Source organism: Corvus hawaiiensis, chromosome 16, assembly GCF_020740725.1.
Source record: "Corvus hawaiiensis isolate bCorHaw1 chromosome 16, bCorHaw1.pri.cur, whole genome shotgun sequence".
Classification (NCBI taxonomy): domain Eukaryota; kingdom Metazoa; phylum Chordata; class Aves; order Passeriformes; family Corvidae; genus Corvus; species Corvus hawaiiensis.
In genome coordinates, this window is record NC_063228.1 from 16,430,166 (window position 1) to 16,446,044 (window position 15,879).

The window sequence follows — 15,879 nt, forward strand, 5'->3', positions numbered from 1 at the left end:
CGATTGTTGAGGAGATCCCAGACATAGGAGCCCAGACTAGGACAGCCAAACAAAACTGAGTATATATTCCGAATGGTATTCATCGCCTCGCAGGTTATTATGCTATAGACATAATAAACCAATAAAGCAATTCTCATACCATTCCCTGGTTTTAACAGGAGCAATACAACAGGCAGGCAGTTCCCCAGGTGAGGAGAAATATAGAGCATGATACAGTGTACCCATATAGACAAGCTGAGCACCTGGTGAATAGGTTTCTGTTAATACAAAATTGTAATTCTGACTTTCTCTCAGAGCAAGCCCCACCTTGGGCACCAAAATATGTACTAGTTTGAAAACAAACCAGTGGGAGGCACCAAGTCAGAATAACAATTTAATGGGGAAATTTAAAAAAAGGCAGAAAACACTGGTTCAAAGTGACAGAGTCAGGATACAACCTGACACCCTGTTAGTCAGCGTGGCGGCAGCAGTCCAATAAGATGGTGGCTGCTCTTCCTCCTGAAGTGGTGGATGTGGTTCTGTCGAAGCAGTGATCCTGTAGAAAGGGGCTGCTCTTCCTTGGAAGGTCCAGAGGTGGCTATGTAGCTCCTGTCCTCTGAGAATCCAGTGGAAAGGGTGTCTGTGGTGTTGGGAATCTCAGATTATATCCAGGATGGAATGCTTGGTTCCTCCCTCTGGGTGGAGCATCTCACAATGGGATGATGAGTCATGAGGCCAGGTGTTGATGGGCTCATTAACAGAAGATGGTCCAGAGCAAGGAGGCAAGGAAACACTGCCCCACCTGGTTCCAACAGCTCATGAAGATGGTAATAGAATACACTGCAACCCAGGACAACAGTTTTGAAGGACTTGAGATGTATGAAGAGCACGGATAGATGGTGATAGGCCCTTATCTCTTCCCTCCTTGGCTGGTCACTCACATGGTTTCTGTTGCGGTTGCAGGGCTCAGGCCCGGGGTGCCGGGTACCGTACATCAGCCTGCCGACCCGGCCCGAGCAGGATGGCTTCCAGGTACAGTGTGTGCTGAAGGAACAGTGCTCTTGGAATGGGTAATGTTCTGTGAAAATACCACTGGTATTGCTAGTTAAAACTCCATATTCCCAGGTAATTGTGCACCACTGGTACTGTCTGGTGGAAGTTAAATCCCTAGCATCTGAAGAAATTTAAGGAAATTTAGGAAAGCTGGTTAAATATGTGCATGTGCCATTCCCTAAAATCAAGTGAAGCTGACAGTCTGTGAACTGTGAAGAACAAACAGCCTTTACATATCTCTTAATAGAGTGAAGGCGTTTATAAGTGCCCTGCTATATCTATGTGTGTATTTTAGACATCACAAGGAGAGATTTCAGCAGTTCGCAGTCCTGCTGCCTCCATGTCGCTAAAGAAGGAGTATTAATACTTAAAGTGTGATTGTAATGTCAGCATCCTTTCCAGAGACTCACTATTCTTTGTGCTGGATCCAGTAAGACATAGACAGATACTTAAGAGTAACTCTGATGGCACCTAAATTGTAGGGCTGTTGCCATCCTGTCCCCAAAGTCTTTCTCCAGTGGGATCCAGGACCTAGTGTTGGATTCTTAAGCCTCAGAATACAGGCTCTTCTTTTCTTGAGTGGAAGCACTTTCTATGCTCCCTGTGACACCTGCATGTGAGAAAGGTCAAATTAGTTTGATTGGAGAGCATAAAGGAGATTAAGATTTTTTTATGGGACAGATGTTAGGACGTGAACCTATGAGGCACTTATTGTGGTAATGGGGCCTGGGGTTCTGGTTCTTTCTCTTAGGACAGCTGTGTATACACTACATCTGAAAAAATGTTACAGTTCTACGATGAGGTACTGGTAATGACACTCCTTAAAGATCACTTGAATTTTGGGAAATCTGGCTGTAAAAAGTGAATAAATGTGAGTTACCAGTTTAAAATATCTGTATACTCTTCCATCAGTTAAAGGGTTTTTTCCCATACAAAGGCAAATTAATACATATCTATTTGGAACTATCTTGTAGATTTATCAAAATTGTTAATTTTAAGATTATGTTTGTTCTGTTATGTTGGCTGTTTTAAATATTCTTTGGAATGTTACAGATGCATATTTTTTCAGATGATTTGGCAGGATATGGCCTGCAGCATATTTATTTATGCTTACAGGTACTTACCATTAAAATAATACAGATTTATTATATAAATAGTATATTCCCCTAATTTAGGCATATTATCTACTGGATTTTTTTCTCTTAAAAATCTGGTTTTAATCTGATACTCAAGAGCCGAAATGTTGCTTTTTAGTTTTCCAAGTTCTTAATAAATTTATAAACAATTAATTCTGTTTCTTGTAACAGGGCACATCGGTCCTTTCTCTGCCAGAACTGGCCAAGACTTCTCTCCAGAATGGTCTGTCAACTCCTCCACTTCCCTCATCAGAAGCTTCCAGTACTCGGCTCTCTCCTCCCAATGTTTCTGCTCTCTTGGATATTTCCCTTCCTGGACCACCTGAAGATGTGCTTTCCCAAGGGGAACCTGCCACTCAGATCAGTGATTCCATCATTGAAATAGCCATCAGCTCTGGCCAGTACAGTAAGTCTAAGATTAGCTGAAGTCTGCCTATCAACTTAAAAGAAAATCCCTGACATCTTATATGGCAGCAGAAGCTTTTCCAGGAAGCAGTTCTTAGGTTATGAGGTTTTTGTGGGTTTGTTTTTGTTTGCTTTTCTCTAAATATCTGTTGGAAATAAAATTCTTTATTTTATGGCCTTTATTTTCTAGCAAATACGGGGCAGGGGCGTTATTGTTGTTGTTTGGGGTTTTTTTCCTTTCTAAACAAAAATTGGTGCAGTGTCCTGTAACTTTACCACATTGACTGAATTAGTGATCCCCAACATTGGCTTACAGGTGAAGGTGTTTCTCTCTCTCCTGCAAAGCTGAATGGCAGTGACAGCTCCAAAAGTCTTCCATCCCCATCCAGTAGTCCTCAGCAGAACTGGATTGCATCTCCCCCCCACGATCCGCAGTGGTACCCCAATGACTCCACAGACTCCTCCCTCAGCAGCTTGTTCTGTAAGTGTCCAGATGCAGAGAAGTGCAACCAAAAAGTCCTTTCCTGTTAAAAAAACAAAACCAACATTGTTTATCAGAAGTGAATCCTTTGGAAAATTATAAACCCAGAAGAACATTTCTAGAATTATTCCAAATACTTGCTTTCATTTCCACAGTGTTGCCTTGTTTTCTCTCTCTTTACAAGTCTGTTCCTCAAAAGATCCCGTTGCTTAGATTTGGGCCCGTAGCTTGGGACAAATAATTCCTTGGCAGTTCTTTGTAGTCTCTTTGGAGCCTGACTCATCAGTTAGGGTGAGACATTTGGATTGTTGTGCCAAAATGAACAGATGCCTTTGGCTCTGCTCGTGGAAAAATAGACTTTGTTGTGTGCTTGATAAGCACTGTCTCAAAGACATGAGGTCACGCATTGGGTTTGGGTGAGGTTTAGTTGTTGAGAGATTTTTTTTTTAATTAATAATTCATGGAGCCAGTGTAATGAGTCTCCCTGCTCTTAGCAGTGTGGTGATGGTATTCATGCTGGTAACCATAATTTTTAAAAGATGGAAGAAATGGATATCTGTCCTCCATTTTGAATTTCCTTGTCCTCCTCTTTATCCTCTCAATTGAAAACACTCAGTGCAGTGACTTACTGATGTGCCTTTTCTTTGTAGCAAGTTTTATCTCCCCAGAGAAGGGACGAAAAATGTTACCAACTCCAGTTGGGAACACCAGTGGCACCTCCTTACTGGGACCTAGCCTGCTGGATGGAAACTCACGGGACTCCTTTGTGTCGCGGTCCCTGGCAGACGTGGCAGAGGTATGTCAGCAAATTACACTCAGAATCTTCTTCCTCTTGCAGTGCTGGAAGTTACAGTTACTGGGTACTGTCCATCAGACCCTCCTGAGATACTTGGAAGGCAGTGCTTTGACACCTGCACTTCAGCTCAGTAGACAGGGTTACAGTCATAACAGAAAGATGTAAAATTATCTGAGGCTACCTGGCAGCAGAGCTGGTGTGAGAAGCTGCTGTGAACTCCTTCAACCCAGCTGAGGGAGGTTGTATTCACCTGTTGGACATATCTTTGTTTTGACAGAGAGAGATTCAGTCTTTCTGTTTTGTATGTCCTTCTTTGCAGAGCAAGAACTGAAAGTGCTAAAGATAATAGAAAGGTTAATAGCGATGCAGCTACAATACAGTTGGAGGCCTGGTAGGAAAAAATAAATAGGTCCAGAAGGAAGAAGTAGGAGATGGCTAATACCAAGTCACCTGAGAGGATGGCAGAAGGTCCTGTGCTGCTGAGTTAGTCTCTGTTGGCAGAGCAATCCCTTTGTTCTGAACACTTTTGAAGGGGTAGAATGAAGCTCAGCAGTTTTTAAGGCTGTGACACACTTAAGGACAGAGCGCCCTTTCAGAGAGACAGACAGGAAGAGTGAGCTGCAGGAACATCATGCAGCTTAGTAAGGAAAATGCAAGGTCCTGCCCTAGGAAGGAATGAAGGAATAACCCTACAGCAGTATCAGCTGGGGACTGGCTGTCTGGGAAGCAGCTCTGCTGTACCTGGGTATGGCAATAGACATGAGCCGAGCATGATCCAGGATGGTCTGTGGAACCAAAGGTGACCAACGGTGTCATGAGCTGTTTTTAACAGGAGTATGGCCAGGATATTGAACAAAATGATGATTAATGTGCTGTACTCTGTAGAGTAGTAGAGTCTGCCTGCTGTGAGACCATGTCTAGAATATTGTCACCAGTTTTGAGCACCAAATATATAGGAGAGAGAAATTAACCAGAGCAGGTCAGCTGAGGGTCACCAGCAGGATCAGGTGCTGAAGAAAGGATGTGATGTCTAGGCTTGTTCAGCCTAGAAAAGGCTTCAGGGTGGGAGGGACTCTGCTGCCTGCCAGTACCTCCAGTAGGGTCATTGAGAAGAAGTAGCCAAGCCCTTTACAGAATGGTGATGGGCGGTGGGAGAAACAAGCAGAAGCTGAACTGAGAAAGGTTCTGGTATATCTATAGAAAAACTTCACACTGAGGATAGGCAGGCAAGGAAACAGGTTGCCCAGAGGTGTTACGCAGTGGCTGTCTTCAGAGCTTTCCAGGGCTCACATCAGTAAAGCTCCGAGTGAGCTGGTCTGTCCTGATAGGTGAACCTGTTTTGAGCAAGCAGTTGAATTAGAGACCTCTTCAGGTCCCTTCCAGTCTCAGTTATCCCACAGTTTACAGTTATTAACTCAGTACAATGCCACGTAACTTGTAATTTCTTGGGGACTTGCCCTTATGGAAGGAATGTGTCATTTCTTCATTGCCCTTTGGATTTGGATAAGGAGGTTCTGTACAGACCTTGTAACCAGGAGCTGCACCAAGCTCATGTTGATTTAGTGTGACCTTGGCAGCTTCAGACATGAAACACAGATCCACTTCTGGCATAAATACAAGGATTCTGTTTGCTTGGTGGTGAGAAGCTGTCAAGGTGTGTTCTAATTAAAGGAATATATGATCATTTATTTGCATGGATTTGAAGTGACATTGCAGCCCTCAATATTACCATCTGCCTTAAGAAGAAAATGGGGTAAGCCTCCATGTTAGGCACAGCAGAGCAGTTTTTGTGGCAGAGGTAATATCTTTAGATCATCTACCTGTGCACCTTAATGCTAAATTGGAGCAGGTAAGGCCCATTGAGACTATAGGTGGTAAGGTTTTTTAGCAGCTTCCATTTAGTTGTGGATGAGAAGAGCTGTTCTCTAACTTGGGTCAAGTGAGATAAAGTGTCTCTTTCATATGAGGAGAGGCTGAGGGAGCCAGATTCTTCTCAGGACAAGAGGCTGCAAGCAAAATTTGAAACACATTTAATTCCACCTGAAGACAAGAGATCTATTTTGAGGTAATCAGGCATGGAAACAGGGTACCCAGAGAGTTGTGGAATGTCTGTGCATGGGGCTGATTCAGCACCTGCCCAACAAGGCCCAGGGCAGTCTGTTCTAGCTGACCCTGCTCAAGTGAGATGGTTGCATAAAATGCTCTCAAGATGTCCCTTCCAACCTCAGTAATTCCACGAAATTGCCACTGACATGTATCATCTCTTCTCTCCTTGTCTCTTCCAGGTGGTGGATTCCCAGCTGGCTTGCATGATGAATGAGAACAGCATAGATTACATATCTCGGTTTAATGACCTTGCCCAGGAGCTGTCTATACCTGAGCCGACTCGCAGGGAGATCCTGTTTGATGGAGGAGGTGGTGGTCCCCCGATTGGGGATCTGTCACAGTAAGGGAATGACCAGCAGGCTGGTGCAGACTGTTCAGCTAAGTTGGAGCTTGCGGCGCTGGAACTTGATGAGGGCAGCAGCTGAGGCTGAGTTATCCCTGTCCTGTGTGCTTCTTTCTAACAGAGAAGAATTGGTTTCAAAGGTCTCAAGAAGTACTTGCTAGTCCTGGAATGTGCAATATGCTGGCAACAACAGAACATGGAATAACATTACAGGAGACAGTGTGTCCCTGCATCAGCAATTTAAGATTGCAGGTTTGTGGGACAGTCCTGGACTTGCACTTTGGAATGGCCTAAGCAAGCAGCTCAAGCAGGGGAAGGGATTGGCACAAGCTCCTGTACACGAATCATTGTTTGCGTAGCGATCAAAATGCCATGCTGTTGGATCCACGTGAAAGTTGTGGAGGATGAAGGGTAGTGGTGGGTAGGGGAACCATTGTGTATCTTGGCACGTCCTAGTTGGCAGTCTTCTTACCATTCAGTCAAACTGAAGTTCTTGCACTCTGTCCAGGGCGCTGCCACTCCCCAATGCTGTGTTCTTAGAGACCACTCTGTTCCTTTGGCTCTTTGACCATTCCAGCGGAGCTCACACCTGCTTGCTTGTTTGGTAGAGGAGCTCTGATCCTCCCTCCTTCCATGCTGCTTGGATCCCCATCTTTTAAACCCCATCACATCACCATCATCATCACCCTGACTGCACTCATACTCTTAACCTTTGAGATTCTTAAGCACATTGCACAGTTCACCCTGTGGGGGAGTGCTTTATTGCTCTCCCTAACAGTTGCTTTTTAGGTCTGGAAACATGGCAAAAGAGCTTACACTAGGAAAGCTGTGTCATAATTAGTCTTGGCTTTGCTGGAAACATGTAAATATTGCCATCTTCACAAAAACTCAGGATTTACCTGGGAGAGGAAACAGGAAAGAATATTGTAATATGTAGGAAAAAATACTAGGTTAATGCTACGGCGGTTGAGATCTGTTTTGTGTCATGAAGAGAAGTGTTAAGTTCTAGCTTAATCCCTTAGTCCTTCCTTACTTCCTCTTTGTTCTGTGAACTCCAGGTGCTCTGTAGTACCTCAGCATCATTCTTCATTACAGTCACTCCCAGGCATGAGTGGGTCTGGCACTCCCTCTCTGAAATCCCTGTGCATTTAATGTTGTGTTTTACTGTAGGAAAAACCCAGATCCTGATTCCAGTGGGTTCAACAGGATATCAAGTTAATTTTGGGGTTGTCTGTCAGTTCTAGCTTTATAACTCAGGAGACTTCTTATTCACTTTCCCTTTTTATTTCCTTTCTTTTCCTGTCCTGAGCAAGAATACCCATGTTGTGCCCCTTTTGTAAGCACTTGGCTGCTTCTCCAGTTAGAGGGTGTCCCTTGGCTGGTTTGAGTAGCTCTGAACTTTTCCCAGGGGCTGCTCCTATATAAACCTCAACTTGGTATTATTAATAAATAAACAAACCTTCTCCATCTGTTAGGCTGTTATCATGGGTTCATTTCCCCACTTGCACTTGGTGGATGTAGTTCTGCTGCGTTTAGCTACTTGTACAAGGTATTTCTTTGACTGGAAGTCTCCTGTAACTTGCTCACAATGCACTGACTCTCTTTGCTGTTTGTCCAGTCCCTTCATGCTGCTTTAGGTCGATGACTTTTAGCTTCTCTGGAGTTGGCCTTGTGTTTTCTGTCATTAGGAGAAAATGGAACAAGTTTTCTGATGGACACAGAGCCGTGTTTGAGAATTCTGACAAAATTGTCAGGAAATCACATAAACCTGGAATAGGAAAAGTTGAAGGCTGTCACAGAAATGAATGCTGGGGCCTGTTTTGTTCTGAGCATTCCCCCTTGGTATGGAGAGGACACCCCTTAATCTCAAGAGTCATTCCTACTAAAACTTTTCATTTTTACTTTGAATTTAGCTGTAATTTGGTTTGGACTTTCCCAGATTGTTCCCTCTTGGTTTTGGGTTCCTCCATTACTAATGCTGATTATTCTACATGCTATGTCTCCAAAAATCCTTCAGATTTGCAGGACAAAAGTAGAAGGTACCTACTATGGCTGTGGGTTACGGAACATGCGGGAGGAAATGTGTTACATTCTAATCAAGTACTGTATGAAAAGAAATCTGAACTCTCATTCTTAAACTTCTAAATATTGCAAGAGTAATGTGAGGGTCTCCAGTGTATTTGTAACTTGACAAACTTTTCATCTTCCCTACTGATGCTGGTAACACAGTGGATATGACACTGGGTTTGGCTCTGAAGTTGCCTTGAAAAAGGGCCAGTGTTGCTGCACCTGCTGCAGAAGTGGAAAGCAGAGCACTTCATCCCAATCCGTGAAGGCTTTTTGCCTGCGATACAAGGAGCTGTCAGCTGCCCTGCTTCAGCCCACTCACTTCCCAGAGGGGAAGGACACAATTGCAGAATAAAGGCAGCACAAATGGCTGTTTCTGATGATGCTGTGACATCAGAAAACTTCTAATATGCTGAACCTTTGCAAGTGGGCTTGAACCACCCAGTAATAACAGAGTATAAATGACAGAAATCAGTTCAGCACTCAGAATGTTGGGGTTAGAAATGTGTTTGGCATCAGCCCCTTAAAAGTTGGCATTATGAAGCAGAATTTTATTTCAGAAGTCAGTAATGCTTTGCAAACTGCATTTTAAGAATAAAGCCCTTTGAGGATGAGGGAAGAACTTAAGAATAATTAAGATCATTGTGGTAATTCTGAATTGATGCAGTATTTGTTACCCTTACTATGTGAAAGGCCATTTAAACACATCTCTGATTAGACCAGCTCTGGATTTTAGGTGAATGTGCTTTACAATAGTAGTCATCATCAGTTTGTGCCTGAGACTGCTAAGGAGGTGGTGTATACACACACGCACACATACGTGCATGTGCACACGTGCATGGGGGGGTGGCGGGGTTGTAATACTCAAAACTTCTTCAATTTTCATTATTTCAGCTTCCCCAACAGCAGTAACAAAATCTGTATGAGGGACAATGTCAGGCTAAGCAGACATCCAAGCAAGTGCCACTGAAATGCACACAATATCATTTCTGAGGTAGAAATGACTTCGTTAGGTTAGTACCTTCCTGGGGCACTATGAGGTGTTGGAGAGGACTAATGGACACTAACAGCCTCCAGGTCTAGGATTAACTGCTCTAGGCTTTTCCCTCTCAGTGACTTACCTACCATAAGCCAGGTCTGAGTAGTTGACCAGGTAAATGGCAGGAGATTCAGTGTCTCATCACCATGGGCAGAGCAGCACCATAGCCCAAGGCTGGATCCACCCCGGTGTGTGTACACACACTGACAGAGATCTGTGCACGGTGTTGCATCCTGATCACCCACGCAATCCATTTTCTCATGTATCACTAAATCTGCTAAGCATAGGAATAGTAATTGTTTTTCATACAGCATTGTTAAGCCTTTTTTTGACACCCTCTATATTTCTAAATTGAATTAAATGGCGTGAATCAAATCTAACCTATAAAGACATCTCATTTACTGACAGCAGATCCCCAGTAGAAATTCAGTTGCATTTTGTTTTCTACACTCAGACTTCAGATGCATTTATAAGGAAAGTACTGCACTTTTTTTTAACCTTTTCAAACCTTTGAATCTGTTAATTTCACAGCAATTTGTAAATGTTAACTAAGTGAAACCTTGGCAAGCACTACGGCAATAAGTTATCATTAATTATTGAAACATGATAACTGCTTTAGAGCTTATGGTTCTGGCAGCAGAATTTAATGCTGTTTCTTTTAATAATAGCTAAGCCATATCATCTAAGGTTTCTGGCTTGTTTGAGATGTGAATTTGTTTTATAGATTATAAATATACCTATATAGTGTATGTATAAAGCAAAATGCCTGTCCTTACTGATTATTTTTTGTACCATACTGTAAATTATATTATTTATTCTTTACCAATTTTGGAAAAAGGTGTTTTGGTTATTTAATATAATATACAAAAGCTGTTAAACTTCCTCTGTTTAAATTTCCAATTCAACTTGTAAAGCTGTTTTTATTCTTGTGCATAAATACATACTAATACTTGGTCTAACTTGCATCCAGTGTGTTCCTTGCTGTTCATGTCCTCTCAGGTTTTTCCATTTAAGCTTTATTTACATGATCACGGCCTCGTGGGGGTGGGCGTTAAAATTTGTCCATAAGGCCAAGCCTTTCAAGGTGATTTGGTTGCAGTGAAAGCAGTTGGCTAACTCCCATTGGCATCTCCCATCCCAGAATTTTGATGATTCTCCCCATGGTCAGAGAAAATTTTGGTAGGGTTGTTTTTGCTTTATAGCTTCCATTCTCAGTAGTGTCTGCTCATGGTGAGTTTTAGAAATGTGTCAAACCAGAAGGCTGGCTATTGTGAATGGCCTGTCTGGGGCTGTGGGCACCAGGAGAAAGAAAGAAAAACAAGAGAACCACCAAAAAAATCCCAACCACCACCAAAAAGAAGGTACAATAAAGATGGTAGTGTATATCTTAGGAGTTTGTGGGGTTTTTTCCCATTCACAGCTTCAGATAAGCAGAAACTCAGCTGTGGAGGTTGTATTCAGGCCATCATGTTTTATATAGCCACTACCAGAAACAACTTTTCACCCCAGGACACTCGGGAACAGGAAGCCCTGATAGGGTTGCATAGTATCTGTCTTCAGAGCTTTCCAAGATAAAACTAATGCCCAGAGAAAGGTGGGCTGACGCAGCACACCCTGCTTTGGGCAAGTTAGACTCAAGGCCTGAAATTCCTGTGATCTAGGTCAGTGTCATGGTTTAGCATAGTTTAGGTTTTTAGTTAAAGAGGGCTCCATCAGCCACGGAAATGATTCTCTTGCAAAGAGGTGCTTACAGCTTCCTCTAGACCCGACAGAACCAATCAGTTGGCTAGTCTGAATGTTGGCAACTTTTTTAAGCCACTTAAGAAGCTTGACACGCCTCTGTGATCCACATTCAAGAATGAACAGTGCCTGGGAAAGCTCTCTTGCTTCTGGCTTTTGCACAGGTAACTGGGGGCCCGCGGCGCAGCCCAGTGAGGCCGGGCCAGGCCCTGCTTGGCACATCTTGGCTGAGATCTCAGCCACTTCTGCTCGCCGGACACCCGGCGCAGCCCCTCAGTGCAGGCCGGGCTGGCCAGGAGACAGCCACCCCAGAGCCACACAGCCCTGTTCCATCCACGGCCCTGCTCCGTGCAGGTGGCCCCACGGCGTGGCCAGGCCAGGCTGGCCCTCACCTAGTGTGGCCAAAATTCATCTGAGGCCACCGCCCGGCAAAGACCATGTTACCAACAGTGATAAGCGAATTACAGCTGCAAGGTCCGGGTGAGATTAACTCTCTTAGTGCTGTAAGATTCCTTCAGAACAGATGAAACTTACTAATATCAATCCTCTCCCGAGTCAGGGGAAGGTACGTGAAGAAAACACCATAAAGACACCAAAGTCAGTGAAGAAGGAAGAGCTGAAATCCCAAGAGAGGAGAAAGAGGAGATGCTTCAAACCTAGAAGCTGAGATTCTGCTGTAAAGCTATGGTGATGAACTATGATACATCAGAGTGATAAGACTGATCAATAGTTAACTCATGCAAGCACAGTTAACTATTGGGAGACAGCAAACGTTAATCACAAAACCTAAGAAGCAGGATTCACCCTAATCTTGTCAAGATAAGAGGAACAAGAATTTACTTGAAACCAGCACAGAGATTGCTGAATCATTCTACAAAGGACTGCACATGCTCCAGAAAGAAAGGTGAAAAGTGCATTGTGATGAAGACTACTGATCTTCATCAGAAAGACCCCTGAGGAAGAAGAGGAGCCTTCCTCAGTGAGACCACCAGGACACACCACACGTGTGACACGTATGCTAATGATATTAATGACTTCCGAGAACTAATTTGGATAACCACTCCGATCCCAAGGAATGTGATGACTATTCATGAATTTTACCCATAGTATTGTGTTGTAGGAAGTGCCGTGTGTGTGTGTGTGTGTGTGTGTGTGTGTGTGTGTGTGTGTTAGGAGGAGCAATCCCCTACGCACCCGGCACCGAATAAAGCAAATACCCGCTTCTCCAACTCTGTCTCTGAAGTGTCTCTTGGCCTGGTTTGGGCGATTCAAGAGTACCCATTGTAATTTCATGAAAGCATGGGGGATGGAGTATTCAAACTGCAATCATGAGCAAAAGTACTTGTGCTGAAATAAGCAAATGTTGAAGTAGCTGTGATTTGATGAGAAGCTTGAACAGAGAGAGATGAAAGTGATGAAGACCCTTGCTCCCAGGGAAGAAGAACTCTGTTCCTAGAGATGAAGATGATCCCAGAGATAGATGAAGAGAACCTTTTGCTTCTGAACAGCTCATCCTTAAAATGGTACCCCAGTAGCTAAAGATGGGACCCTCGAAAGCAGTTGTGGGGAAAGCTGTAAGTCAAGGGAAGGGACTCTCACATGCGAGCAGAGAACCAACCCGAGCGGCTGTCTCGCTGTGACACTGAAGCCACGAGAGAACTGTTTCTTGTGGAGATGTCTCCATAGCATGAGCAAGAGACTCCTCTCTCTAAGTGAACTGAAAAAGATTATTATAGAGGTGGTAAACTGACTGAAAAATCTCAAGGGTTGTCTTTTTACGTTGTCAGTGGGAGAAGGGAGAAAGGTGGGGGGAGGAAAGTGTTCTGAAGGTTTAGTCTGATTCTGACTTTTTTTTAGTTCTGTTAATAAACTTCTTTATATTCTTTTCAGTTTTGTGCCTGCTTTGCTTTCTCCTTATCTCACAGAAGGAAAATAAGTAAGTAATGGATATTTCGAACAAAAACCACTACAGTCAGTAATTAACTCCTTTTTGTACACTTCTAGGATTTTGGTCTCCATGGCATACAAAAAGGCAACTTTAATGTTGCACTGAGAAAGTGCAAGTGTGTACTTGATAAGAAATGAAGACTGTTCCAAAAAGCTCAACATAAGTTTTATTAGTAATATTTTGATACTTCCTTCCCATCCAAAAAGTGAGTACTTGTCTCTCCCACCTGTTTACTGAGAAAATTGGGCTATGACCAAGTTTGAGGTCTTCTGTGCAGCTTCTCCCCTCCACTGGCTGCGAGCCTTTGTCAGCATAAGAGACCTTTAAATCTCTTCCACCTTCATTCAAAGCTGGTACTGAATCTTCTCTCACAAATTAGCTAACTTTGCCCTTAATGACCAAAACTAAGACCAAAATTTAAGTAAAACTAGAAGGAATGAGTCTGAAAAATTATTAGCAAAACAAGATACTGCAGTGATAGTACATATTTTTTGTGGGGTTTTTTTGGCTTTATTTGATTTGGTTTTTTTAGTCCTTCAAAACAAAAGCAGCAGTATGCTGCTAAATTTATGCCTCTAAATTTACTTTTTGACATACGGAAAGCTGTAGAGCTGTGATAACGCAGCATTTGGTGCTTGAGGCACCAACTCTGGCATGCCCCAGGTCAGAGACAGTCCAGCTGCGCTACTTCTGCGGGGCACTGAAGTGACTTCGGCATCAGGAAAAGAGCTGCTGGCTGAGCTAGCTAGCTGGCTCCTCAGCAGAGGGAACACGGCAGGAGCCGATGGGATTGGCTCACGTTGGCTCAGAGACAAAGGAAGAGAGAGGCTGTTCGGGTCTGGCTTCTAACAGGTTTATTGTTAGAAGTTTCACAACCTGAACAAGCTCAGAGGGATGGAATCTGATGGGAAGGTATGCGATGGGATGGTCCCCTGAGGCTTTTTCCTCAGTTTTATAGGGAATTTGAAAACCCCGGTGAAAGGGGAAAACAACCAATGAGTTACAAGCCAGGGGGAGGATACAATGTAACAAGAGCCACTGTGGTAAACCGAGAAGCGAGAATTATAACAGTACTAATGAACGACGGAGTAACCAAGAATTTTCCCGAACCGGGGGAGGTGGCTTGTACCCGGGCACCGCCCAGGGGGTGCGGCTTAGGCTTCTGAGCCGCCTGTCGCCCCACCCTCTGAGTCTGCGTCTTGGGGAAACTCGATCCAGGGGAGGGGCTGGGATTGATTGGCATCACGCTGCCCCAGCCCCGCAGTGGGCTGGGTCACACCAACATCTCTCCCTTCTTTATTACCTTGAAATGAGGGGAAGGCTTAAGGGATTTCAAAACCAAACACTTAACGATGGGAAGGGCTAATAAAATTAACAACACTATAAAGAAACCCCATACAATGTCCTTGATAATGGAAGGAATCCGGCCGTTGGAGCTCCTGGTGCACAGGAGGAGCTGCAGCAGCAGTGGGACAGCAGCAGGTAGGATGTCATCACGCTGTCAAGGCAGGTAACTTTAGGAACAGTGTAACACAAATAAAATTAATACAAATACAATTACTTAATTGGCTCCCTTCGACTCCCCCTCTTTCAAAACAAAACTGAGGGGTCATTTTGGGAAGGGAAACACATTTTAAGGAGACTGGGAGGTGGACGGTTTGTTTTTCAGGCCTGGAAGAGGAGTCTTTTTTCCAGGTGGCTTGGTTTTTCTTCTTTTCCAGGCTATGGCAGCTTCTTTCCTTTGCCTGGCATCTGCAGGTGGTCTCAAAAAGGGTTTGATCCACTTCCCAGGGATCCATCTTGGACCCTCTGGGGTGGAAACACACCCGTAGCCTCTACCCTGGGTGACTAGGGGGTACGGGCCATGTATTTGTAAAGTATCAGGGTCTTTTATTAGGACCTCAGGTCTCTCAGTCAGTTTATGTTTGGCAGAGTTTGTGAAGTGTCTCATGATGGGAGGATCAGGTTCCTCATAGGAACAGTTTAAAAAGTTCAAAGTGAACAACACTTTGGACAGTCTTATGGTGGGGGCAGCGATCTCATTGCCACCCTTTTGTTGTTCTAGCAGTCTTTTTAGTGTCTGATGTTTCCTCTCCACGATGGCTTGGCCTGTGGGCGAGTGAGGGATGCCAGTGATGTCATCCACACCCCACTCACTCATGAATCTGTTTAACTCTGCAGAGGTGTATGCTGGGCCATTGTCAGTTTTTATTTTATTTGGTGTCCCCAACACAGCAAAGGCCTGGACTAGGTGGTTGATGACATCTTTGGCCCTCTCCCCACAGTGGGCTGAGGCAAAGGTTGCACCAGAAAAGGTATCCACAGAAACATGAATATATTTCTGGTGGCCAAACTGGGGCAAATGGGTGACATCTGTTTGCCATACCTCACAACTGCCTAGGCCTCAGGGGTTAACCCTTTGACCTAATGATGGAAGCTGATGTTTCTGGCAGTCGCCACAATGGCTTTCGCCTGGTCTCTAGTGAGGTGGAACATCCGGATGAGAGCTGGAGCATTTTGATGGAACATTGCATGGCTCAGCTGGGCTTGCTGGAATCTGTTAGGCAGATTCGCTAACTCGATGGGCATAGCTAGGGCATCTGCTCTCCTGTTGCCTTCAGCAATAAATCCTGGCAGGTCAGTGTGTGATATCACATGCATGACATAGAATGGGTGCTTTCAGTGGGAGATCAGTTGAATCAATTTCGAAAGCAAGTTATGAATTTTTGGGTTTGCAATCTCCTTTAGTAAGGCTCTCTCTACCCTGGAAACTACACCTGCTACAT

The 15,879-nt window shown here is 44.1% G+C and overlaps 1 protein-coding gene across 3 annotated transcripts in view; it reads left to right on the plus strand.

Moving 5' to 3' along the window:
• The window catches only part of CRAMP1 (cramped chromatin regulator homolog 1), a 53,251-nt gene extending 42,881 nt beyond the window's left edge, over positions 1 to 10,370 (plus strand). For all 3 annotated transcript variants that reach the window (XM_048320582.1, XM_048320580.1, XM_048320581.1), the window contains exons 17-21: positions 943 to 1,011; positions 2,340 to 2,574; positions 2,890 to 3,054; positions 3,705 to 3,850; positions 6,136 to 10,370. In XM_048320582.1, the coding sequence (XP_048176539.1) occupies positions 943 to 1,011; positions 2,340 to 2,574; positions 2,890 to 3,054; positions 3,705 to 3,850; positions 6,136 to 6,300 (780 nt within the window). In that variant the 3' untranslated portion in view covers positions 6,301 to 10,370. The remainder of the gene's footprint in view (positions 1 to 942; positions 1,012 to 2,339; positions 2,575 to 2,889; positions 3,055 to 3,704; positions 3,851 to 6,135) is intronic.
• The last annotated feature ends 5,509 nt before the right edge of the window (positions 10,371 to 15,879 follow it).